General features: G+C 41.5%; 1 protein-coding gene and 1 pseudogene across 5 annotated transcripts in view; one reads left to right on the plus strand and one right to left on the minus strand.

Annotated features, from left to right (window-relative positions):
• Nucleotides 1-709: 709 nt before the first annotated feature.
• On the minus strand, nt 710-1,127 carry LOC309828455 (transmembrane protein 14C-like; annotated as a pseudogene). Its single transcript has one exon. The product of its transcript is annotated as a transmembrane protein 14C-like (transcript).
• Nucleotides 1,128-4,143: 3,016 nt separating this feature from the next.
• The window catches only part of ZNF445 (zinc finger protein 445), a 29,164-nt gene continuing 5,979 nt past the window's right edge, over nt 4,144-27,328 (plus strand). The window contains exons 1-4 of one of the 4 annotated variants that reach the window (XM_082663274.1): nt 4,176-4,231; nt 16,229-16,265; nt 20,553-20,615; nt 24,912-25,483. In XM_082663274.1, the coding sequence (XP_082519400.1) occupies nt 25,055-25,483 (429 nt within the window). In that variant the 5' untranslated portion in view covers nt 4,176-4,231; nt 16,229-16,265; nt 20,553-20,615; nt 24,912-25,054. Of the gene's footprint in view, nt 4,232-10,405; nt 10,484-16,228; nt 16,266-20,552; nt 20,616-24,911; nt 25,484-27,328 lie in introns of those variants that run through there. The other 3 variants (XM_082663273.1, XM_082663275.1, XM_082663276.1) reach the window with 3 other exon arrangements.

Genomic DNA, 27,328 nt, shown 5'->3' on the forward strand with positions numbered 1-27,328 from the left:
GTGGTTAAGACTCTAAGCTGCCAATGCAGAGGACATGGGTTTGATCCCTGGTCGGGGAACTAAGATCCCACATACCGCAGGGCCAAAAATTTTTTTTAATAAAAGCACTAATGAAAAGTTAAAGACACAAGAGTTACCCAAAACCAAAGGCTGTAAGACTGACGTGACTCTTACCACTCCCATCTATCTTCCTTTACCTGAGTACTCCCAGTCTACGAATCCTCTATCTGAATCGCCTTTCCACTCTGAAGAGACTATTAGTTACCTTTTATTTTATTTTTATTTTGTGTTTATAGTAAACTTTATTTTCATTGATTTCATTTAACATAATTTCAAAGTAAGTCTGTGCTTTAAGATAAGCAAAAGAACAGATACCCTAAATCTCATTAAGAGATCTTTTTCAGACTGTTCCTCTGAGCAGGACATGGGGGTTTCAGGGGCCCCAGTGGTGATACCTAACATTTTGTCCCTGGAGATATTACCTGTAGATACAGAAAGAACAGATAACACCAACACACAAGAATCAAACTGTATGAGGGTAATACAGGAAGAAGCTCTTATGTTATACTTTATCCACCTCTTTAGGGTTGTAATGATAATGACTGACTTTTTTCTCTGCAAAGTTCAGTGTTGTTTTTTGTTGTTTGTTTTTGTTCAGTGTTGTTTTAAATAAAATGTCAGAATATGTGAAAATGCTGTACTCATTTATCTTAATACACTAAAAATAGTGGAAGTTTAAAAATTCTTCATGAGTCCAATCTGGGCCATGACTACCACTGATGGGGTTTACCCAGCACACTAATTCCAAGTTTGGCGACCATCAGCAAACTGGCTCCCGCAATTAAGCCTGCAGGCATAAATTTTCCAGTGTGGTAGAATCTCATTCCCATAATGCCAGCCAAGGTTCCAGATGTAACGAAGAAAACCTAAATGTTCCTTGGGTCCTGAGACCCCTGATAGGCACCCGGGCCCGCTAAACCACCGAAGAGGAGCCCGGCAGCCAGAGACGGGACACTGCCTGCTTTTGCATAACCAGTGATCCCACTTATCCCACCCGAAGCAACCAGTGCTGCGTAGCCAAAACCAATACAATATAAAGGCACTAGTGGGCTGGAGTCCTTCTGCATTGTTCTCTTTCACTCTGTCCAGACAGATTACACCAGGCCTGCACCTCCTTCCCGAAGGTCTGCACTGGCCGACAAGGGCGCACATGCCTTGGGGTGGAGAGTCGCCAAAGTTAACTTTTAACATCTTTTTAAAATTAATTAATTAATTTTTTGGCTGCGCTGGGTCTTCGTTGCTGCACACGGGCTTTCTCTTGTTGCGCTGAGCGGGGGCTACTCTTTGTTGCGGTGCGCGGGCTTCTTATTGCGGTGGCTTCTCTTGTCGCGGAAGACAGGCTTTAGTGCGCGGGCTTCAGTAGTTGTGGCATTCAGACTCAGTAGTTGTGGCTCTCGGGGGTCTAGAGCTCAGGCTCAGTAGTTACAGCGCACGGGCTTAGTTACTCCGCGGCATGTGGGATCTTCCCGGACCAGGGCTCGAACCCATGTCCCCTGCATTGGCAGGTGGATTCTTAACCCCTGCGCCACCAGGGAAGCCTTTAACTTTTAATGATCTCCTCTGGGTATCTTTCAGTCCTTTGTCACAGACTAAGGGCCACAGTTAAAGAATTTTTCCTAAACACAGGGAGCATCCCCAGAAGTATTTTGAAGAATTGAGTCCTAATCTGGGCTGTCAGATCTTCACCAGCTTGTGCACATGTAGGAAAGCCCCAGAATGGATGCAGGAGGCAGAATGGTGTAACTCTGAGAATGATACTCAAGATCCTGGATCTCCAACATGGTCCCCTTGTGGACCAGAAAAAGCTCGCAAAATAGCAGTGGATCTTTTAAAAGCTCTTCTCAAGGTTTTCCCTGCCTGAAGTGGTTGCTCTATTATTCACACCTGCAAACAAAAGAAAGATGAATTTAGGGCAGACTTTAAAGCCCATCTGGAAGCTCTCTTCCTATGGCATTCTGATTTCCATACAATAGATGATGCTGCCCAACCTGCTCTAACTGCCTTATTGGTAAATGTATTTTCTCCCCTGAGGTAAGTGGATTGATTAAAAGGCAGAAAATAGATGGGAAGTCACAGGTCTGACCAAATTTTGAGTTGTTTGTATATTTTGGAAATTAAGCCCTATTGGTCGCATCGTTTGCAAATACTTTCTCACAGTCCTTAGGTTGTGTTTTCCTTTTGCTTATGGTTTCCTTTGCTGTGCAAAAGCCTATAAGTTTAATTAGGTCCCATTTGTTAGCTGAGCACTTTGAAAGGATAACTCTCTCTCTTTTTTTTTTTTTTGGCCGCGCAGCTTGCGGGATCTTAGTTATCTGACCAGAGGTCGAACCCAGGCCCCTGGCAATGGAAACATGGAATCCTAACCACTGGAAAGGATATCTTTTTATGTGCCCTACAATCTGTCCTTGGTATAGAGAGGGAGAATTCCAGCCAAAAATCCCTAATTTAATCAGTTACCCTAATATCTGCGGGCTACCTCTAATACTGACATTGGGAGATTAAAAAGTGCAGAACCTATAAATATTCAGATAGATGTAACTAAACCTCTTCCCAAATTATCTCAATATCCATTAAAATCCGAGGCCACACAAGGCCTCACGTTAGACCAAATCACCCAGGGGCTAACCGTTCCCTGTACCAGACCCGGTGTGTTGCTGTTAGCATAACTGATGCCATCTTGGGCCCTTACAATTTCTACTGTTTTTCACTGACCCTACTCAGGACTGTACTGTGCAGTGAATCACTTCTGTACTGTACCGTGCAGTGAATCACTTCTCTGTCATCAAGGGCTTTTTAGTTAATAAATATCGTTTAATAATCATTAGGTCCAGGAAGCCTCTATGCTCTGTTAGTCCCCAAACAATGATGAAAACCTTCCCTGACGTATTCCCAGCACCCATGAGACTAGTTACCCGTTCATAAATCTTAACTTACGAATGCACCTACTGCCATATCCTAGGTTAACTATAAAGAATTGTCCCAATGGTCCTTCATTTCTATTCCCTTCTGCCTATAAAACCTCTTGCTTTGTATACTCTTCAGAGCTCCTCTCTACCTGCTAAATTGGATGCAGTCTGACTCAGGAATGTCATGGTCCCAACGCGGGTTGGGAAAGAATTTCCAGATACAAGGCAGAATGTAAAGAAGATAGAATTTATTAAAGGGAAGGGTCGCTGCCAGAAGAGCAGGCCGGCTTCCTGATAATCAGGGAGAGCTGACCCGGAGCAAGTGTTACTGGTCTGTTTTTATATCCAGGGAACAAAGGAAGTTACGAGTCACCTGCTGATTGGGCAGGGTATGCATACTAACAGTGTGGCAGAGCAGGAGAAGAACGGGGCAAATACCTTTCCTTATATGGGTTGGGAAAGGGACAGGGCATGACACTTGGGAGGAATCAGGGATATTGTAATGGTTGCTACATGACAGTGATAAGAGCCCGGTAACTCCCTGTCCCTCGATGTTGGCCCTTTGAGTTTATCTTGTCCGTTATCCTTGGAGCACCACAATGAATTGCTAATTAAAGCCAAAAGGGCTTTAAAATTTACTCAGTTGAATTTTGTTAACGGGAGAAAACAGCTGAAAGCTGTGGTCAGGAAAAATTTTGTGTGCCTGTGGACTGGGAATGAGCAAGTATCCCTGGTTGTGGTGGTGATGGGGGAAGGGACTGTCCTGAACGGAGCCTTCCTTAGGATTTGGTTCCCCTCCTTGAACGGGGCCCCAGAGGGTAATGAGTGGTCCCCTTTACAGCTCCTCCTGGCCAGCCTGGTCATCTAGATCTTGCTGGTCTCTGATTTGACCCCTGGCTTTGATCCCGTTCTTCCCTGGGGGGAGGCAGCCCTGGAGGGATGCCCTGCACACAAATGGAGAGGGGTGTAGGAAAACAGGATAAGACGGATGGAGCTCTGGGGTACCAAGAGAAGACAGGCGCCCAGTGGGTTAGGTGGGGTGTGTGGGGACCACCTCCTGGGTTGGGCTCAGAGGTCGTCCAGCAGGGCACTTGGTCCTGGGAGAAGCCGAGACGTCGGCCCTCCCAGCTTCCTAGAGAGGCCGAGAGGCCCGGGGCGGTGACGCGCTTGCGCGATACGGGCCAGAGGAGAGCCGGGCGCGGGGCTACTGGCGCGGCCTGGGCCGTGTGGTCAGGGCACCTAGGAGCTCGCGGCCGCGGGAGTCGGTGAGTGGGGCGGCAGGGCGGCGGGGCGGCGGGGCGGCGTTGGGGGGAGCGGGGCGGCGGGGGTTGTCTTGGGGGCGCGGGGTTCCCGGCGGGCGGCCGGTGAGGCTCGGCCTGGAGGCTGCGCCCGGGCTGGGGTCTGGCCTGGGAGCCCAACCGCCGCGGTGAGGGCGTATCTGCCTGCGCTTCGCTGCCCGGGGCGGGAATCTGGAGTAATGGTTTCTGTGTTTTATCACTTCTCCCAATTATGCAAACAAAGCGTATTCATAACATGTAATTAGATGACGCGGGTGAGCGTTAGAAAAGTGAAAGTACCCGCAATCCGTTGTTTTCGTTCGGAGGCTTCCTGACCTTTTAAAATTTGTGCACGATTATGCAAACTCTTATACATGTACAAATATATATTTTTAAGAAGTGGGATTATTTTACTGGTTTTTAAAGATATATAATCCATATATTTTATTTTTAATTAAAAAAATTGAGGTGTAATCCACATAGAACAACATAGTGGTTTTAGGTGTACAACATGATTCCGTATTTGTATACTGTTGCTTTTAAAAAGCTTTTTTTAGTAGTATTGTGATAAAATGCACATAACATTTACCACACGATACATAAAAATTGATCATTTAAGCCATTTAAAAGTGTATAATTCAGTGACATTATGTACATTAATATTATTGCTTTTTGAAAATTATATCGTCTTCAACTTGTGGAATGCATTTGTTCATATATTGGTTAAATTTGGGGCCAGCAGTGTGACACCACTGAGACATATTTTTGCAAGTATAATTAAAAAAAAAATTTTGTTTTCCATAGTACACATTACATGAAGCTGTAAATGCTCAACAAGTGATGTGTATTAGGTTGATTGTTTTCAGAATGAAAATACTATATAAAATACAGTTTTTAAACACAAGGTAAAGCTGTAACCTAAAACCACTCTACTGTCTTCTCACTTACATTGGCCTAAGAAATCAGAGAATGTTCACCTTCTTAAAAGTGTGGCGCAGTGGTTGAGAGTCCGCCTGCCGATGCAGGGGACACGGGTTCGTGCGCCGGTCCGGGAAGATCCCACATGCCGCGGAGCGGCTGGGCCCGTGAGCCATGGCTGCCGAGCCTGCACATCCGGAGACTGTGCTCCGCAACGGGAGAGGCCACAACAGTGAGAGGTGCTCATACCACACGCACACATACACACAAACCCTTTTTATTTTGAATAATTGCAGACACACAGAGGGTGTCAGAACTTTACAGAGTTCCCTTATATCTTTACCTGGTTTACCTAAAGGTAATGTCTTGCATAACTACAGTACAGTCATCAAACTTAAGAAATTTGCAGGGGTCCAATACTATTAATTAAACTGCTGATTTATCCAGAGTTCATCACTGTCTCGCTAATGTTCTTTTTCTGTTCCAGGATCCAGTATACAATCCCTCATTCCATTTAGTTGTCACGTCTTCTAGTCTCCTTCAGTCTGTGACAGTTCCTCAGTTTTACTTGTTTTTCATGATTTTGAAGTATTTTGTATTTGTAATTTTAGAGTGACCCTCTCGATTTGGTTTTGTCAGATGTTCTGCTTAGATTGAGGATGATATCGATATGTCTTCTTACTGGTATACTACTCTCTTTGTTTTTGGTTGTGTGGGGTCTTAGTTGCGGCTCGTGGGCTCCTTAGTTGTGGCAGGCGGGCTCCTTAGTTTCAACTCGCCAGCTCCTTAGTTGTGGCATGTGAACTCTTAGTTGTGGCATGCATGTGGGATCTAGTTCCCTGACCAGGGATCGAACCCCAACCCCCTGCATTGGGAGTGCGGAGTCTTATCCACTGCGCCACTAGGGCAGTCACTAAATTATTCTAACTTTGGCCATTGGGAACTCTTTCAAGTTGGCTCCTGTTTCCCCTTACATGCTCCTTTCCTTTTTTGTGTCTTTCTCTGATTTTCAGGCACCACAAGCTATTCATCTTGTATTTTCACCTCCCCCAGCCCTGGAATCAACCATTTCTGCAAGGATTCCTGGTTTCGTTTATTGTAGAATGGTATTGAGAAACCAAATTTTGGGCACTAGGTTGAGTTCATTTCTTAATTGGCAAATTGGTATAAATATTATTTTAACATTTTAAATGTGTACTAGAAGCAATCTTTCTTTAGTGGCAATTGTCTTAGAAATTTGTTTGTTTATTATTAGTGTATAAAATAAACCTTATGTACTCTCTCACTGGCAGGAAAAAGATGAAAACAAGAGATTACTTAATGGGGATTTTAAAAGGAAATCAAAATTACATTGCATATTGCTTTGCAATGTTGTGTTGCTTTCTGCTGTGTAACAGGGTGAATCAGCTATATGTATACATGTGTGCCCATATCCCCTCCCTCTTGCGTGAGCAAATATTTATTGATTACCTATTGTGTGTCAGGTAATGGGGACCTATTGTAATAAATATGGCAGTTCAGAATCCTGATCTTATGAAGTTTACACTGTAATTGGGGAAAAAGGGAACATTAGGCACATCATTGAAATTTCTGAATATATTACCTAAAAGGTATGTAACCTAAAAGGTATGTAAGAAAGAAAACAAATTCATAGAACACCAATGACTTAGATATAATTTAAAAATAATCCTTCTTTGACACATCTGTTGACATAGCATTTCTTAAAGATGTGTCATACTGAAAAATGGGGAGTACTATAGTGCCATTCTATTGGCAGATACTCTTGGAGATTCCCAATTAATATATTACCAGGCTCTGAAACGTTCTGAAAGTAAGATATGTTTCATTTTCTTTAAGCTTTCCAAAGCTTGTATTTTTTTTTTTACAAATGCAGCTCTGTAGTTTTTACCAGATCATATAAAAATGTATTTGAAATACTATCATAAAGAACAGTATAAAGAAGCAAATATAAATCATCTGAAGTCACACCATCCTGAGATAACCACATAAACATTTTGCTGCTGCCGTTCCTTTCTTTCATCTCTCCACATCTGTATAACGACACAGTCAAATGTGTATTTAGAGATTGTTCTAAAATACTGTCCTTATTGTATATGTACTTTTCTCTTTTTTCCTTTTCTCTCACCTCTCCATCCTCCATCCTGAAAATCACTATTAAGGATCTGGCTGTTACTTTGTTCCATATTCATATTATCATGTACAAGTTTTTGTGTAAGAAGATGTTAAATGGGATTGGTCCTGTACTCGGAGTGGGCTGAAACCCTAAACAGAAATGGTGAATGATAAGTGTCAAAACATTCTAACCATTTTTAGAGAGAGGCCCCAGACACATTTTCACGTGACTTATTAAAAGGTGAACAAAATTGGGCCTGTGAATCTTAGTCACCCCCCAACTTGAGCCTATGTGTGAATACTTATTCATATGAAGAGTGTTGGTTGGCCTGACAGTGAGCCAGCATTTTCTCTTCCTCATATAGCAGGGGATGCTATCTTCCCAGGTGCCAATCCAAGTGCAAGAGTAGGGAGTGAGGAAGGCAGTAATAAAGTCCTTTGAGAAGATTAAAGGAGGCTTGCATAAGAAGATTCTGCCATGTTGTTTTCTGACTGGATGCTTGTTGACCTAAGGAAACTAACTCATCAGCCCAGCCAGCACCACATCCACTTCTATTTACAAAAGAATTCTGAGAATATGATATAGTCCTACAAGAGTTTGGGGAATACGCCATAAAATCAGAGGCTGCTAGAATTCCCCTGACATCAGCATAAGAAGAGAAGACTGTGATGGGGGTAAAGTACATTTCCACAGATGTGGGGCAAGAGGGTAAGTTTTCCATAAGTCAAATGATACCATAGATGTAAGTAGGCTGAAGCTGCCTTAAAAGAATCCCCTTTCAGGGTACCTGGCAGAAGGAAACGACCCCAAATATAAATCCTTTGAAAAGGAGGTAAGAGAAAAATTTAAAAGGATAAACCAAAAGTGCATCACGCGGGCTTCCCTGGTGGCTCAGTGGTTGAGCGTCTGCCTGCCGATGCAGGGGACGCGGGTTCGTGCCCCGGTCCGGGAAGATCCCACATGCCGCGGAGTGGCTGGGCCCGTGAGCCATGGCCGCTGAGCCTGCGCGTCTGGAGCCTGTGCTCTGCAGCGGGAGAGGCCACAACAGTGAGAGGCCCGCGTACCGCAAAACCAAAACAAAACAAAAGTGCATCACTCAAATTAGGAAAAGGTGGACTATAACAGGCCACTTCATCAAGGTGCCTGGGGTAGGGGTGCCAACAAAGAATCTACAAATGCATTCTCAAGAGGAGCTAGCAGCAGTTGGATGTCTGCCATAACAGACAGCATATAAGAGCCAAGAAAGAACTCCAGACAGCATCAGATTTTGCCTGGTTGCCTCTCATTTCTTTTCCCTGCTCTGACACTGGAAGAATCAGCAAGAAAGTGAGGAAGGCAAGCAGAACAAGATAGAAAAACAGTGAAAGAATAGATGATACTGCATCACTACTCACCCCGTCCCTTCTCATCTTCCTCACTGCCGCTTTGCAGAAGCAAGAATCCAGCCTGAGCTAGGGGTAAGGGAGAAGATTTGAATTGGTTGAGAGATTGAAGTTTTGGTATTAAGTTAGACTGGGTTTTTTAATTATCTTTTTAAAGAAATATTTATTTATTTATTTGGCTGCCTCAGGTCTTAGTTGCAGCACTCAGGATCTTTGTTGCCGCACCTTTTTAGTTGCAGAATGCAGGATCTTTAGTTGCGGCATGCAGGATCTAGTTCCCTGACCAGGGATCGAACTTGGGCCCCTTGCGTTGGGAGTGCAGAGTCTTAGCTACTGGCCCGTCAGGGAAGTCCCGGTTTTTTATTATCTTAAAAAATGGGTGGAACTGCCAAGAGATCTGAGATCAAGATTAATTCAGGGACAAGGAATATCCCAGAAAGTCTGTTTGGTCATCAGTGGAGAAAAGTAGGTTATTTCCTTTTTGCATTCCCTTGAGACTATCACATTTAATAAATAATATATAGATATAGATAGATACATATAGATATCTTGTATATATATATCGTGTATCACTATTAAATATATAAAATGCAAAAAAAATTACATTGCATATAAGATGATAGAGCAAAATGACAGAAAGAAGAAAATGTCCCTGAAAAATGCCCATATGCTTGCTTGGGAAATTTTCCCATTCTTTTTTTTTTACATTTATTTATTTACTTTTGGCTGCGTTGAGTATTCGTTGCTTCGCGCAGGCTTTCTCTAGTTGCGGTGAGCGGGGGCTACTCTTCGTTGCAGTGGGCGGGCCTCTCATCTCACTGGCGTCTCTTGTTGTGGAGCACGGGCTCTAGGCGCATGGGCTCAGTAGTTGTGGCTCGCAGGCTCTAGAGCACAGGCTCAGTAGTTGTGGTGCACAGGCCTAGTTGCTCCGCGGCATGTGGGATCTTCCCGGACCAGGGCTCGAACCTGTGTCTCCTGCATTGGCAGGCGGATTCGTAACTACTGTGCCACCAGGGAAGTCCTCCCCTGTTCTTTTGAAAGCCATTTTCATTTGGGAATGAAACTGGGTGGAGGGATGAAGCTCTGGGGGAGAAGAGGCCTGCTCCATCTCAGGTTGCTCCCCAGGCCTGGGGGCTCCCATTTGTGGTATAATCTTAACAAGTTGATGAATGAAGCTTTTCTTCTGTCCTCAGAAGCTAGTTGGGACCTGGAAGGAACCCTGAGGCATTAGGATACCTAAATTTAATTGGGCAGTTTCAGTTCATTGGCCCCATCTCTTTACTATGCTGTGGGGCTTTCATTCAGACTTCGAAAGGCCCAGGAGGTCATTAACTATTTTTTTTCTTTTAAAGGAATGGTTTTCTTTTTTTTAAAAATTTTTTTTGGCTGTGTCGGGTCTTAGTTGCGACATGTGGGATCTTTGTCTCAGCATGTAGGAATTGTGGTGCACGGGCTTCTCTCTGGTTGTGGCGCTCGGGCTCCATGGCGCGTGGGCTCTCTAGTTGTGGCGTGTGGGCTTAGTTGCCCCGCGGCATGTGAGATCTTAGTTCCTTGACCAGGGATTGAACCATCGTCCCCTGCATTGGAAGGCGGATTCTTTAACACTGGACCACCGGGGAAGTCCCAGGAAGTCACTAACTTTTATCCATGTTCATGGTTGCAGGGGCTGGGCTCAGAGGGCTGGAATCTTTTGCCATATTCACAGACAGTTGCCCTCATTTTTCTGTTGGTCCATCTTCTCATCACCTCTTTACAAATACTTCACTGACCTCTTCGGACATTTCTGCAGCAGCTGCTTCAGAACAGGTCAGCTTGGAGGCTTATGTTTGGTGCTGATTTCCCTGTGGGTCTCAATTTCCTGAGATAGGTCAATGCCATTTACATTTCCCGCTGGGTGCGTTTCTTCAAAATATTTCTCTCTGGTCTCCAGTTCATTGTGTTGCGTCTCACTCCCGGATTTCTCTGCACCTGAGTGTCTTTCTCTTCCCCAGTCTTTCTGCAGGTTTGGCTGGGAAGGTCTCTCGCCTCTTTCTCTGACTCTCAGCTCCCTCCTGAGCAGCTCCCGTTGGTGCTGCTGCGGCTCAGCAAGGCTGGAGCCTGCCCCTGCCGCTCCGGAGGCACCTTTCCTCTTCAGCCTCCCCTTGTTGTGTCTTCAAGTCTCTTTTTATAGGCCTTCAGTTATGTACCTTATCACTTCTCAGTTTTTCTTTGCTTTTGTTTTCTCTGTGTACTTATTTTCCTTACTCCATCCCCTTCTTTCGCAGCAAAGCTTCATTTCTCTGCCAGAACTTCAGCAGCTTCCAAAGTAGTTCTTCAATTGATTCTCCATCCCCTTGTAGCAGCACTGCAGTTTCTTTTATCTGGATGATGGTGGGGATATTGAATAATAGCCTCCGAACTGAGAAGAAACTTTGAGACCAAAACGTGAAGCAGGCAACTCCATGAAGTATAATTATGATGTTTATTGTGGGTACTTATATAGGGGCAGTACGGGCGGACAACCACCAGAGGCATTTGTAGCTGAACTCTATGCTGCCAGAAGGGGCGTGGGGGAATTCATTTATTTATTTTATTTATTTTTTAAAAAATGTTTTCTTATTTATTTATTTTATTTATTTATTTTTGGCTGCACTGGGTCTTTGTTGCTGTGCGCAGGCTTACTCTAGTTGCGGAGAGCCAGGGCTACTCTTCGTTGTGGTGTGCGGGCTTCTCATTGCGGTGGCTTCTCTTGTTGCAGAGCACGGGCTCTAGAGCACAGGCTCAGTAGTTGTGGCACACAGGCTTAGTTGCTTTGCGGCATGTGGGATCTTCCTGGCCCATGGCTCGAACCCGTGTCCCCTGTATTGGCAGGTGGATTCTTAACCACTGCACCACCAGGGAAGCCCTGGCATGGGGGAATTTAAAGGGACCAAAGCTAAAGATAGAATCTGACTACTAAGCGAGAAGCACATTCGTGCCAGTGGGAACTGGGGGTTTCTCCTCCCTTCTGAGGTCTCATGAACATTATTCCTCATGGACCATTAACCATCTAGACTAGCAAAATGCATTCTTCCAGTTTTCATATCAGATAAAGGCAAGAGTAAGAGTTGATAGGGAACTTACCTGGCTTTGGATGCATTCCTTGTGAGTAGGCTAAAGCTCAGAAAGGGGACTGTGGGCCTAAGATGGAGCTGACAAAGTGAAGTCAGTGTGGTCCAGCCACATAGATGGCATGCTTTCTTCATCCCATCTCAGTTTACAGTCATCTGTTTGGAGAGTCCTAGCAGTACTTGCTGAGTTCAGGAGATGTTTGTAGGTGATGATGGCTTCTGGTTGAAGTAACGGTTTCTTTAAATTTTCTTAACAGTGGTGGGAGGTGGAAGGTTCCACCCTTTCAGGGGAAGATGACCATCATCTGTGACTTGGTGCACTGAGTAATGGGGTCACTTTACAACAGGTGCCAAGGTCTGCAGTCTACCTCATACTTCAGTTGGAGGATGGAGGGAATGAAAAGTGCCCATTGAACTGAGAAGATAGCTTAAGACTGAAAAAGAAGGCAGGCAGCTCCATATAATCAGTGGATCAGTTTATTAGAGGGTAATTTACTCACATGGTGAGATCAGGTGGGTGAACTAGAAGCATTTGCAGCTGCACTCCGCACCACTGAGGGGCCTCTGGAACAGTTTTATTGTTAACCTAGGTATGGGGGGGGGGTATGTGCTTGGAAATAGGAAGTGCATTTCTTTTTTCTTTTTTTTTCTGGGAAGTGCATTTCTAAGTCAAGTTTTATGAATGGGTAACTCGTCTGGTGGGCGATGGGAATGTGTCAGTGAAGATCTTCATCGCTGTTTGGAGACTGTTAGAGCATAGAGGCCACCTGGAACTAATGATCCTAAAACAATATCTATTAACTACAAAGCCCTTGATGACAGAAAAGTGATTTTACCTCATAGTACAGTCACAGGAAGGGTCACTGGAGGGACAGGAGGAATTGAATGGGCCCATGATGGTGGCAGTTATGCTAACAGCCATACATACTTCTTTGTAGACTCTTGGTTTGATTTTGTTTTAATATGCTCTTTCTTGCTTTTTTCTTTTGCATGTTGTGGTTTTGGGCAGCATTTTACTCTCTTTTGTTCTCTACCTCAGTTGTCAATTTTTGTCTTACTTTGTTCTCAGTTCAACCAGCCTTCTTTGGTTTGGTTGGGGTTTCTTTTCCCTTTTGCAGTTACTTGAGCTGCAGCCACCATCTACATACAACTGCCCTTCAAGGACATGTAACCTATTCTGCTGAGTGCCCACCTTTTCAGTCCTGGGAGCTGGTACTCAGTACCTTTTTTTTTTTAATTGGTTGCACCCCGTGGCATGCGGGATCTTGGTTCCTTAGTTTCCTGACCAGGGATTGAACCTGGTCAGTGAAAGCGTCCAGTCCTAACCACTGGACCTCCAGGGAATTCCAGTTGCTTTGTTTTTTAAGCAGAATTATTTATCACTTTGCTGATTATAAAAATAATGTACAATTCAGGGAACATAGACAAATAGGAATGGAAAGCTCTCTAGTCCCACTTGCCAGAGGAGATTAACTGCTGAAAACACTTTGGTGGCCAAGGCTTAGGAACTTTTTTGTGCCTATGCAAACTGTGCTTTATTTTTATTTTGTTTAAGACATAAGTGAGCTCATAAGTATAATTTCTAAAACTTGCCTCTTAATTTACTTTTTTGGGGGGGAAATTGGGAAAAGACAAAAAATACAAAGAAGAAAATAACAGGCAGGCGTATTTCCAACACACAGGAGTAACCTCTTCTAACATTTCGGCATATTTGCAGTCATCATTGTACAATCTTAAAAGAAAAAGAGACCTTGAACATAAATGTTGTGTTAAAAAAATCAAATCACTACAAATAAAGTCTCCCTTTAACTGTTATTTCCAACCTCTCCACTTCCACAATCAGTAGGAGTTTTTGTAAATCTTTTTAGGCCATTTAAAAACCTCTCAAAAAAAAATAAATAAAAACCTTTCGAGTGCTTTTATGTACATCAGACCTAAGAAATTTAAACATAAATATGATTTTAGGTTTTTTCTCCAATTATACCTAAGTTCTTTTTAACTTAGCATACGTTTTTGATACTGTTGGGAAAAGCAGTCAGGCGCAGCTGCTTCTCTCTAGCATAACTCTGCAAGAGTAGCCCTGGCTGAGGACATTTTCTTGCAAAGAAATCAAGAGCCCTCATAGCCTGTGCTGTGCTTAGCCTTTTGAGGGACTATCTTTACCTGTTCAGTGCTTAATGTGTACCCCTTTTTTCTTTTTTTTTTTTGGAGAATTATGTTTTTTAAAAAAATTTATTTTATTTTTGGCTGCGTTGGATCTTTGTTGCTGCGCGCAGGCTTTTCTCTGGTTGCGGTGAGTGGGGGATACTCTTCGTTGTGGTGCGTGGGCTTCTCTTGTTGCTGAGCACGGGCCCTAGGCATGTGGGCTTCAGTAGTTGTGGCACGTGGGCCCAGTAGTTGTGGCTCGCAGGCTCTAGAGTGCAGGCTCAGTAGTTGTGGCGCACGGGCTTAGTTGCTTTGCGGCATGTGGGATCTTCCCAGACCAGGGCTCGAACCCATGTCCCCTGCATTGGTAGGTGGATTGTTAACTACTGTGCCACCAGGGAAGCCCCCCTTTTTTCTTCTTAGGTGCGTGTGTCAATGGCCCCCAGGCCCTCCCTTGCTTTCTGTATTTCAGACCCCATGGGTAAGGGGCCAAGGTTCTTCTACTGTATCATGAAGGGTGGTGCTGGTATCTGTTCCACCTCCATGGCTTTGGCTGCGAAGTGGATCCGTTGGTCATGGGGGACCAATGGTTTGCAGGGGGTTGAATCTTGTACACTTTGTTTTCTTCTCTTGCTCTAAGCAAACACTGTATCACTTGAGCCTCGTGTGTGTGTTGTCTGTTCTCAGGAACTTAGAATTACGCTCTGTCTCTTCTGTGGGTGGCACTGATCTGCTTTTTAACCTTGGCTGCATAGCTTGACCACCCAGTGAACAGTGAAACAATTGTATTGTTTCTTAAAGGTCTTGTACAGTCTTTTAAATTGTTGTATGGTATTTCATCCTATAAAGTGCTACACTTTTATTTAGTTGTATTGATGGGCAAGTAGGTCATTTCCAAAATTGTGTTATTACAAAGAGTACTCTAGTGAACACCTGTGTAAATGCCTCAATACCTGTGCAAGTGTTTTTCCAGGGAGCTTCCTAGAACTGAAATTTCAGGGGCATAGGTAATATGACTTTTTAGCTTCACTGCAGACTTTCAAACTACTTTTCCTAGTGGCTGTAAACATTTACACTTCTGTCCAGTGGTTTGTGCTTTTGTTCTTTTTTTTTGGACAAGAGGTTTTAAAATACTGAATAGTCATATATCACCCTTTTTCCTTTGTTTCCTTAAGAAATCCTTGCTTACCTCAGGGCTCTTACTCCTTTTTGTTTGTTTTAATATTAATTTATTTATTTGGCTGCATCAGGTCTTTGTTGTGGCACACAGGATCTTTAGTCGCGGTATGCGAACTCTTAGTTGTGGCATGTGGGATCTAATTTCCTGACCAGGGATCGAACCCAGACCCCCTGCATTGGGAGCATGGAGTTTTAGCCATTGGACTGCCAGGGAAGTCCCTGTTTGTTTTTGAAGTTAAATCTTTAGCTAGAACTCGTTTTTTGTGTGATCCCCTGCAGGTACTGAAGGATGGCTGTATCCGTCTATCTGGGAATGGAGTTGCAAGTAGTAACTGTACGTTTAACTTAATGATGCGTGACTGTTTTCCAGTGTGGCTGCACAATTTACATTTCCACCAGCAGTGTATGAGTGTTCCAGTGTTTATCTCTACATCCTTACCAACATGTTATTTTCTGACTGATTCTAGCCATCCTAGTGGATGTGAAGTGGTATCTTATTGTGGTGTTGATGTGCTTTTTCCCTGATGACTAATGTTGTTGAGGATCCTCTGTGTTTTTCAGCCATCTTTATAGTTTCTTTGGAGAAATGTCTGTTAAGATGCTTTGTCTAATTTTAATTGTGTTGTCTTTTCATTATTGAATTGTAAGTTATTTATATTTTCTAGTGACAAGTCCCTTATAAGATATGTGATTTGTAAATTTTTTTTTCCCACTCTGTGGGTTGTCTTTTCACTTTCTTCATGAGACCTTTGAAGCACAAGAATTTTAATTTAGGTGAAGTCCAATTTATCTATTTTTTCTTATTTTTGCATGTGGGATGCATTTGGTAGAATCCATTGACTAATCCATTGTCACAAAGTATTACACTTACATTTTATGATAAGAATATTATAGTTTTAGCTTCTTACATTTGGGTCTTTGATCCATTTTGAGTTAATTTTTGTATATTGTATTATGTAGGGGTCCAACTTCATTCTTATTCATGTAGACATATAGTTGTCCATGTACCACTTGTTGAAAAGACTATTCTTCCTCCCTTTGTGTGGTCTTGGCACACTCGTTAAAAATAAATTGACCATAGACAATTTGTGGACTCTTAATTCTGTTTCATTGATCTTTATGTCTTTCCTTATGCCAGAACCACACTGTCTTGATGACTGCTGCTTTTTTATAAAGTAAGTTATGAAATCTATTCTCCCAGCTTATGCTTTTTAGTTTTAGTGTTTCATTTTTTTAATAGATTATACTCACTCAAAGTTATTATAAAATATTGCTGTAGTCCCTGTGCTGGACAATATATGCTTGTAGCTTATTTATTTCATACATAGTAGTTTGTACCTCTTAATCCTCTACCCCTGTCGTGCCCCTCCTCCCTTCCCTCTCCCCATTGGTAACCACAAATGTTTTCTCTGTTTCTGTTTTGTTATATTCATTTGTTTGTTTCATGTTAAATTTTAATTAATTAATTTATTTGGCCATGCCACACGGCATGTGGGATCTTAGTTCCCTTACCAGGGATCGAACCCACGCCCCCTGCATTGGAAGCTCGGAGTCTTAACCACTGGACTGCCAGGGAAGTCCCTGTTTCATTTTTTAGATTGCATATTTAAGTGATAACATACAGTATTTGTCTTTCTTTTTCTGATTTATTTCACTAAGCATAATACCCTCCAGGTCCAACCATGTTGCAAATGGCAAAATTTCATTCTTATTTATGGCTGAGCAATATTCCACATCTTCTTTATCCATTCATTTGTTGATGGACACTTAGGTTGCTTCCATGTCTTGGCTGTTGTACATAATGGTTTTATAAGCACGGAGGTGCATGTATCTTTTCAAATTAGTGTTTTTGTTTTCTTTGGGTATATACCCAGGAGTGGAATTGCTGGATTATATGATGGTTCTATTTTTAGTTTTCTGAGGAACCTTCATACTGTTTTCCATGGTGGCTGCACGAATTTACATTCCCACTAACAGTGTACTAGGGTTCCACATCCTCACCAACATTTGTTATTTGTGATCTTTTTGATGATAACCATTCTGACATGTGAGGTGATATCTCATTGTGGCTTTGATTTGCATTTTTCTGATGATTAGCAGTGTTGAACATCTTTTCATGGGCCTGTTGGCTGTCTATATGTCTTCTTTGGAAAAATGCCTATTCAGGGTTTCTGCCCATTTTTTAGTTTGGTTGTTTGTTTTTTTGACATTGAGTTGTGTGAGCTGTTTATATATTTTGGATTTTAACCCTTTATCGGTAATATCGTTTGCAAATATTTTCTTCCATTCAGTAGATTCTCTTTTCATTTTGTCAGTGGTTTCCTTTGCTGTGCAAAAGCTTCTATGTTTAATTAGGTACCATTTGTTTATTTTTGCTTTTGTTTCCTTTGCCTTAGGAGACAGATCCAAAAAAATATTGCAATGATTTATGTCAAAGAGTGTTCTTCCTATGTTTTCTTCAAGGAGATTTATGGTTTCTGATCTTAACATTTAGGTCATTAATCCATTTTGAGTTTAATCTTTACTTCATTTTGAGTTTATTATTGTGTATGGTGTGAGAAAATGTTCTAATTTTCATTCTTCTACATGTAGCTGTCCAGTTTTCCCAGCACCACTTATTGAAGAGACTGTCTTTTTTTACATTGTATATTCTTGCCTCCTTTGCCGTAGATTATTTGATCATAAATGTGTGGGTTTATTTCTGGACTCTCTATTCTGTTCCACTGATTTATGTGTCTTGTATGTGTATGTGTGTGCACACATGTGCAGCACCATACTGTTTTGATTACTGTAGCTTTGTAGTGTACTCTTAAGTCAAGGAGCATATCTCCAACTTTGTTCTTTTTTCTCAAGATCACCTTAGCTATTTGGGATCTTCTGTGGTTTCATATAAATTTTAGAATTATTTGTTTTAGTTCTCTGAAAAATGCTGTGGGTTTTTTAATAGGGATTGCATTAAATCTGTAGCTTGCTTTAGGTAGTATGGACATTTTAATAATATTAATTCTTCCAATCCATAACCACAGGATTTCTTTCCATTCTTTGTTTCATCTTCAGTTTTCTTCAATAATGTTTTTTTTAATTAATTAATTTACTGGCTGTGTTGGGTCTTTGTTGCTGTGTGCAGGCTTTCTCTAGTTGTGGCGAGTGGGGGCTACTCTTTGTTGTGGTGCACGGGCTTCTCATTGCAATGGCTTCTCGTGTTGTGGAGCATGGGCTCTAGGCACGCAGGGCTTCAGTAGTTGTGGCACGCGGGCTCTGGAGTGCAGGCTCAGTAGTTGTGTTGCATGGGCTTAGTTGCTCCACAGCATGTGGGATCTTCCCAGACCAGGGCTTGAACCCGTGTCACCTGCATTGGCAGGCGGATTCTTAATCACTGCACCACCAGGGAAGTTCCTCAATAATGTTTTATAGTTTTCAGAGTATATAGGTCTTTCACCTCCTTGGATAAGTTTATTCCTAGGTATTTTATTCCTTTTGATGCAATTTTAAGTAAGGTTGTTTTCTTGCATTTTCTTTCTGATTCTTCATTACAAGTAAATAGAAAAGCAATAGATTTGTATATATTAATCTTGTATCCTGCAATCTTACTGAATTAATTTAGTCTAACAGTTTTTTGGTGGAAGCTTTGGAGACTTTAGGGTTTTCTATATATAGTATTATGTCATCTGCAAATAGGGACATTTTTACTTCTTCCCTTCCAGTTTGGTTGCCTTTTATTTTTTTTTCTTGTCTGATTACTGTGGCTAGGATTTCCAATACCATGTTAAGTAAAAGTGGCAAGAGTGGGCATCCTTGTCTTGTTCCTGATTTTCGAGGGAAAACTTTGAGCTTTTTATCCTATGGCGTTAGCTCTGGGTATGTCATAAATGGCCTTTGTTATGTTGAGATATTTCCCTGTAAGCCAACTTTGAAGGGAATTTTTATCATGAATGGATTTAAATTTTGTCAGATGCTGTTTCTGCATCTATTGAGATCATGTGGTTTTTATTCTTTATTTTGTTAATGTGGTGTATCTCATTTATTGATTTACGGATGTTGAGCCATCCTTGCATCCCTGGAATAAATCCCATTTGATCATGGTGTGTGATCCTTTTTATATATTGTTGAATTTGGTTTGCTCATATTTTGTTGAGGATTTTTGTGTCTAGGTTCATCAGAGATACTGGCCTGTAATTTTCCCTTTTTGGTAGTGTCTTTGTCTGGTTTTGGTATCAGGGTAATGTTGGCATTGTACAATGAATTTGGGAGTGTTCTCTCCTCTTCAAAAGTTTGAGAGGAATAGGTATTAGCTCTTCTTTATATGTTTGGTAGAATTCCCCTGTGAAGTCATCCAGTCCCGAGATTTTGTTTGTTGGGAGTTTTTTGATTTCTAATTTAATTTCACTACTAGCGATTGGTTTGTTCAGATTGTCTGTTTATGATTCAGCCTTGGAAGAGTGTAGGTTTCTAGAAATTTATCCATTTCTTCTAGGTTGTCCAGTTTGTTGGCATGTAACTTTTTGTAGTATTCTCTTAGGATTTTTTTGCATCTCTGTGATATCGGTTGTAGTTTCTCCTCTTTCATTTATTATTTTGTTTTCTTGGGTCTTTTCCCTTTTTTTGTTAAAGAGCCTGGTTAAAGGCTTATCAGTTTTGTTTATCTTTTCAAAAAAAAACCCAGACAGTTCTTAGTTTTATTGATCTTTTCTGTTGTTTTAAATCTCAATTTTATTTATTTTCTCTCTGGTCTTTATTATTATTTCTTTTCTTCTGCTGATTTTGGGCTTCATTTATTCTTCTTTTTCTAATTCCTTTAGATGGTAAGTTTGGTTGTTTGAGATTTTTCTTGTTTCTTGAGATAGGCCTGTATTGCTATAAACAACTGCTTTATCTGTGTCTCATAGATTTCGGAAAGTTGTGTTTTTATTTTTATTTGTCTCAAGGTACTTTCAGATGTTCTCTTTGATTTCTTCTTTGACCCATTGGTTTTTTAGTAGCATGTTTAGTCTCCACATGTTTGTATTTTTCCCATTTTTCTTCTTGTAATTGATTTCTAGTTTCATATCATTGTGATTGGAAAAAATGCTTGATATACTTTCTGTCCTCTTAAATTTGTTAAGAGTGTTTCGTGGTTTAGCATGTGATCTATCCTGGAGAATGTTCCATGTACACTTGAAAAGAATGTGTATTGTGTTGGTTTTGATGGAATGTACTATAGATATCTATTAAGTCCAGTTGGTCTAATGTGTCATTTAATACCACTCTTTGTTGATTTTATGTCTAGATGATCTGCCCATTGATGTAAGTGGGGTGTTAAAGTCCCCTACTGTTATTGTATTACTGTCAATTTCTCCCTTTATGTCTGTTAATATTTGCTTTTTGTATTTAGGTGGTCATATATTGGGTACATATATGTTAACGAATGAATGTTATATCTTTTTTTTTTTTTTGGCTGCGCCGTGTGGCTTGCGTGATTGTAGTTTCCTGACCAGGGATTGAACCCACGCCATCGGCAGTGAAAGTCCTAACCACTGGACTGCCAGGTAATTCCCACATATCTTCTTCTTGTATTGATTTCCTTTATTATTGTGTAATGTCCGTCTTTGTCATTCGTTATAGACATTGTTTTAAAGTCTACTTTGTCTGATATGAGTATAGCTGCCTCAGCTTTCTTGTCGTCTCCACTTGCTTGAAATATCTTTTTCCATCCCCTCATTTTCAGTCTGTGGTGTCTTTAGCTGTGAAATGAGTCTCTTATAGGCAGCATATAGATGGATCTTGTTTTTATATTCAATTAGCCACCTTTTGTCTTTCGATTGGAGCATTTAGTCCATTGACATTTAAAGTGATTATTGATAAGTATATACTTTTTGCCATTTTGTTAACTTGTTTTCTTGTTTTTTATAGTTCTTCTTTGTTCTATTCTTCTGTTCATTTCTTCCTTTGTGGTTTGATGATTTTCTTTAGTAGTATTCTTGTGTTCCTTTCTTTCTAGTATTTGTATATCTATTATAGTTTATTGATTTGTGGTTATCATGGGGTTCATATATGTTGACCTGTAACTATATCTACTTGTTTTAAACTGATAATCATTTAAGTTCAAAATACATTCTAAACGATTTATATTTTTCATTCCCCTCCCCCACATTTTGTTTTTGATTTCATATTTTACATCCATGTTTCTCCCTTAACTGTTTACTGTAGTTACAGTTGATTTTACAATTTTTGTCTTTTAATCTTTGTGCTAGCTTATTTAAGTGGTTGATCCTCAGCCTTTACTATATATTTGCCTTTACTAGTGGGGTTTTTCCTTTCCTATATATGTATTTTAAAATTTATTTATTTTTGGCTGCATTGGGTCTTCGTTGCTGCGCACAGCCTTTCTCTAGTTGTGGTGAGTGGGGACTACTCTTTGTTGCAGTGCCCGGGCTTCTCATTGCTGTAACTTCTCTTGTTGTGGGGCACGGGCTCTAGGCATGTGGGCTTCAGTAGTTGTAGCACATGGGCTCAGTGGTTGTGGTTCATGGGCTCTAGAGCACAGGCTCAGTAATTGTGGTGCACGGGCTTAGTTGCTCCGCGGCATGTGGGATCTTCCTGGGCCAGGGCTCGAACCCATGTCCCCTGCATTGGCAGGTGGATTCTTAACCACTGCACCACCAGGGAAGTCCCCTTTCCTATAAATTTTTACTTTTTATTGTAGCCTATTCTTTTCCACTTAGAGAAGACTCTTTAACATTTCTTTTAGGGCCTGTTTAGTATTGATGAACTCTTTTAGTTTTTTGCTTGTGTGAGAAGTTCTTTATCTTTCCATCAATTCTGAATGATAACCTTGTTGGTTAAAGTGTACTAGGTTGTAGGTTTTTCCCCTTTAATACTGTAAATATATCATGCCACTCCCCTCTGGCATGCAAAGTTTCTGCAGAAAAATTTGCTGATAGCCTTATAGGGGTTCCTGTATATATGACTCTTTGTTTTTCTCTTGCTGCCTTTAGAATTCTCTTTATCCTTCATTTTTGCCATTTTAATTATAACATTTCTTGGTGTGGGTCTCTTTGGGTTCATCTTGTTTGGGACTCTCTGAACTTCCTGTACCTGGATATCTGCTTCCTTCTTCAGGTTCGGGAAGTTTTCAGTCATAATTTCATCAGATACCTTTTCAATCCTTTTTTCTGTCTCTTCTCCTGGAACCCCTATAATGTGAATGTTGATATGCTTGATATTGTTTCAGAGGTCTCTAAAACTGTTCTCATTTTTAAAAAAAAATCTGGTTTTTTCTTTGCTGTTCTGATTGGGTGATTTCTATTATTCTACCTTCCAGATCACTTGTGCATTCCTTTCTATCAGCTAGTCTGCTGTTAATTCCTCCTAGTGTGTTTTTCATTTCAGTTATTGTATTTTTCATTACTGACTGGTTCTTTTGTACATTTTCTAGTTCCTTTTTAAAATTCTCACTGTGTTTATCTATTCTTTTCCCTAATTTAGTTACCATTCTTATTACTGATGCTTAGAACTCTCTATCTGCTAAATTATTTATTTCTCTTTCATTAGTTTTTTTTTTCAGGGGATTTATCTGGTTCTTTCATGTGAGACAGACTCTTCTGTCTTCTCATTTTACTTAACTTTTTGTGTTTCTGTGAAATTAGGTGAAACAAGTTACCTGTCCCAATCTTGAAGGGGTGTCCTTGCGTGAGAGCATTCCTATACAATCTGTGTGTGCCCAGTGGCTTTGGTGCGAGAACTGGATCTGACGTGAGCATGAGTCACACCTTCCCCCAGGGTGTGCTCACAGCTCTCACCTTAGTGGGAGGTGGGGCTGGAGATGGAGGGGTTAGAGCTAGAGCCAGGTGTGAGCCAGAGCTTCTCCTATGCTCAATAGCCAACACCACCCTATTGGGAGCAAGGGTGTGTCTCAAGTTGCTGGAGCAAAAGCCCTGAGGATCGGGTCCAAGCCTGTTCTGTTTCTTTTAAGTATGTGCTCTCCTCCCTCCCAGGACTGGCACCCTTGCCACCCTTGCCCAGTCTGCTGCCTCTGCATCTCCAGCAATAGCCACCCTCAGATGCAGTGTCAGGTCTGTTGCCCAAGTGTGCACTCTCCTTAGCAATGGCAGCCTTCACCCTAGTGGGGAGCTACACCAGAGTTAGAGGGACTGGAGTGGGTGCTTGCTGTGGGCCAGGTTGCTTGCTGGGGTGGTCGCAGGAAACCAGCCAGTGCCCCGGGTGGTTTCAGTCTGCTTCCTTTACTTCCTTTACTTTGTTTCCGGCAGTGTGCATGCTGTTCACGAGTGGAGCCCTCCTGTAAGTCCCACTGGTTTTCAAAGCAGCCAAGGGGACTCGTCTTCCTGGTGTTGGACTCCAGATCTGGGGTGCCCAATATGTGGTTTGAACCCCTCATTCCCCAGTGAGGATCTGTGAGCCCATGATTATCCCCCTCTTCTGTGTCCCCTCCTCTCGGCTTAGGTCCCAACATAATTTCTTCTCCTCTCTTCCTGCCCTACTCCTTGTGGATCTTTCTTTATAGCCTTGGTTGTAGAAGAGTTTTTCTGCCCATCTCCAGCTTGTTTTTAGTAAGAATTGCTCCACATGGAGATGTGTTTTTTAAAAAAATATTTATTTATTTATTTGGCTGTACCAGGTCTTAATTGCCTAGTGTGGGATCTTCGATTGTGGCATGTGGGATCTTTTAGTTGCAGCAAGTGAACTCTTGGTTGCAGCAGGTGGTATCTAGTTCCCTGACCAGGGATTGAACCTGGGCCCCCTGCATTGGGAGCTCAGAGTCTTAGCCACTGGACCACCAGGGAAGTCCCATAGATGTATTTTTGATGTGTTCTTGGGGATGTGAGCTCATTGTCCTCCTACTCTGCCATCTTTTTTCTACTCTGCCATCTTGATCTCTTCCCTCTCTTCCAGCTTATTCTTTTTCAAGATTGTGTTGTGTATTATGTGGGTCTCTTGAGTTTCCATATGTTAGGATCAGCTTTTCAATTTCTACAAAGAAGCCAACTGGGATTCTGATAGGGATTTTTTTGAATCTATGGATAAATTTGGACAGTATTGTCATCTTAACAATGTTTTGTCTTCTGATCCGTGAACAACGAATGTCTTTCCATTTATTTAAAGTTTTAATTTCTTCTAACAGTGTTTTGTAGTTTTCATAGTATAAGTTTTGTTCTTATTTTGTTAAATTCATTCCTAAGTATTTTATTCTTTTTCATGTGATTGTAGATGGAATTGTTTTCTTAATTTTATTTTTGGTTTGTTCATTTTTACTATGTAGAAATACCACTGATTTTTTTTTAAAGTAAAAAAAATTTTCTTCTAGTTTTTTTGAGATATAATTGGTATACAACACTGTATAAGTTTAATGTGGACAGCATAATGATTTGACTTACATACATCATGAAATGATTATCACAATAAGTTTAGTGAACATCCATCTCATTTAGATACAAAATTAAAGAAATAGAAAAAAATTTTTTCTTGTAAAAAAAAATTTTTTTCTTGTGATGAAAATTCTTAGGATTTTCATCTTAACAATTTTTATATATAATGTACAACAGTGTTAATTATATTTATCAAGTTGTACATTACATCCCTAGTACTTATTTATCTTATAACTGGAATTTTGTACCTTTGACTGCCTTCATCTAGTACCCGCGAGCCCTGCCTCTGGTAACCACAAATATGATCCCTTTTCCTGGTCTGCTTGATCCTGACAGGCTCCACTGTGCAAATGTTCATGAGTCCTTTTCTCAGAAATCTAAAGATGATCCTAACTAACAGCATCTACTTTGCACCATCCTTCTCACATCCCTCCTGAACAGTAATGTTGGTTATTTCAGTCTCTTGCCAGCGACTTCTGATGTCCCAGCAAATGGCATTGTCCCCAGCAGTGCTGAAAAGATACTCCCGAGGGCCCAGCAGTGATACATACAACTAACGCAGACTTGCTTGCACTCTGGTGGGTAGACCTTGAACAGGAGTGATGCCTCCAGGCAGGTGGTATGCTGTCCATCCAGCTCAGGCCAAGGCTTCAAGGGAGCGAGGACGCCTTCAGATGATAAAGAAGGAAGAAGAGGATGAAAGCTACACTTCAGTGCCAGCTGCCAGACCACAGACACTCAATCGTCCTGGCCAGGAGCTGTTCCGCCAGCTCTTCAGACAGCTTCGCTACCATGAGTCTTCTGGGCCTCTAGAGACTCTGAACCGGCTCCGGGAGCTCTGCCGCTGGTGGCTGAGGCCAGATGTTCTTTCAAAGGCCCAGATTCTGGAGCTGCTGGTCCTGGAGCAGTTCCTGAGCATCCTGCCAGGGGAGCTTCGGACCTGGGTGCAGCTGCATCACCCTGAGAGTGGTGGGGACGTTGTGGCCTTGCTGGAAGAGCTACAGAGGGACTTCTATGGGACACCATGGAGGGTGAGTGTGAGCAAGCGTGTGGTGCCCAGTGAACTCTGCCTGCTCGTGAGCCTGCTTGTGGGTGGGGGGGTGGGCCTCTGAACCTTCAACACGGAAGAATTCAGGGGAGGTCTTCCCTTCTCATTCCCATGGCACCTGAGCAGCTAAGAACTCGACCCTAAGCAAAGGACCATTTAGCAGGCAGCCCTTCCCTCTTTCCCAGAGGAATATAAGCTCCAGGAAGAAGAGGGTCTGCAAGTATCCATAAACAGTAATGAGGTTTTGGACACATTGACTTAACAGTGCATAAAGTACATCTCCACATACCTAACTTGACTTGTACTAACCTGTAAAGTGGGGGTGGTATCTCTTGCTCGTACATGGGGGAATTAGTGTCAGGATCCTTGGCTTCTAAGTACATCTTGAGACCTAGAAGAGCAGTCTACACAAACCATGTTACTTCTTTCTCAGTAAACTTTTGAGGATTTGTTCTTTGCGGGGGAGATGGGGAAGAAGAGTGGTGAGGGGCAGCCCAGGGCTAGGAAATTGGAAGATCACAATTTTAGACTGCATTCCACAACCTTGGTGTTCTTGCCAACATTGTGGTACCTTCAGAGCCTCAGTTTTTGAAAACAAAATGGAAAACTGATCTAACGGTGAGAATTTGTTCGTTACATATTTGAGTGCCTACCATGTGCCCAGCCCTGGGCTTGGTGCTAGGAAACAGAGCTGACAGTCCCAGTGCAGGCAGTAGAGCAGTGGGTCAGTTAAAGAGCACTCTGTGTGCCCCTCTGCCCCACTCAGGCCAGCCTCTCAATACTTCTCCATACCTTTGAGGTTTTTTTTTTTTTAAAGAGCATTTATCATTTTTGTAGGCTTTTAAAAAATTTTATAAAGTATGTGTAATTCTACATGTATGATTCATGCATAAATGAAAGTTACTTTTAAGATTTCTGAAACATTTGACATACTTCTCCTCTAAATTTAATATAAAAATTAAATCAATTAAAACATTGAACATTGTCTACCAGCAATAAATGATAACAAATATTAAACAAGAAAACCTTTTGCCCAACATTGGGTACTATTTTTTAAAATCTAAAAGAACATTTATAATTTTTACCAAAACCATGAGTTGTTCAAAATGACCTAAAGATAACTTTTAAAGCAAATAAGGTACATAGTAGGTACAAAATTGTGGCTTGGGTATATTCAAGTCAGTCGAGAGCTAGGTGTGTGGTTTAAAAATCCATGAAAACATTGCCAAACGAGCGGAAAGGGCCTACCTGGTTGAAAGCTAGTTAGAAATTAGAAAACAAAAAACAGAGCCTGGAAAAAAGCCTACCAGATTCTAAAAAATGAACAGAAATGCTCAAGATGCATATAAATTATAGTTTATCAAAATTACCAAAATTTGAGAAACAGGGGCCTGAGAAAGTTTGTCCTTAAACTCATTTGTCTATGCTTCCATATTGTTATTTTTTCTTTATTCTCCCTTTGGTAGGATTTGGGAGGAACAGGAGATAAATTGCTGTGATCACTTTATCTTTTTCAGTCTATAGCTCGGTATTAGGTACTTAATGGCCTCAGGCTAAGATTCGTCCATATCAGTGTAGAGAATGTCTTGGCCACAGGGCCAGAAAAACCTGAAGTTCACTGGCTGTAGCTTCCTATACTCACTTTTGCATCAGGGATAGCCTTGCCTCCAGAGACCAAGACTGTTTGAAGTCCCAGCACAGAGACCACCTTTCTCCAGGTCTCTGCTTGGATGGGTACCTCCCTGTTTTTGCACCTGAGACTTTTTCTTCTGTGATTCCATAGCTGACCCTCACAGTTAGCATTGTCTCTCTAGTGGTGTTGCTATTT

The sequence above is a fragment of the Grampus griseus genome, assembly GCF_964374135.1.
Source record: "Grampus griseus genome assembly, chromosome: 10".
Classification (NCBI taxonomy): domain Eukaryota; kingdom Metazoa; phylum Chordata; class Mammalia; order Artiodactyla; family Delphinidae; genus Grampus; species Grampus griseus.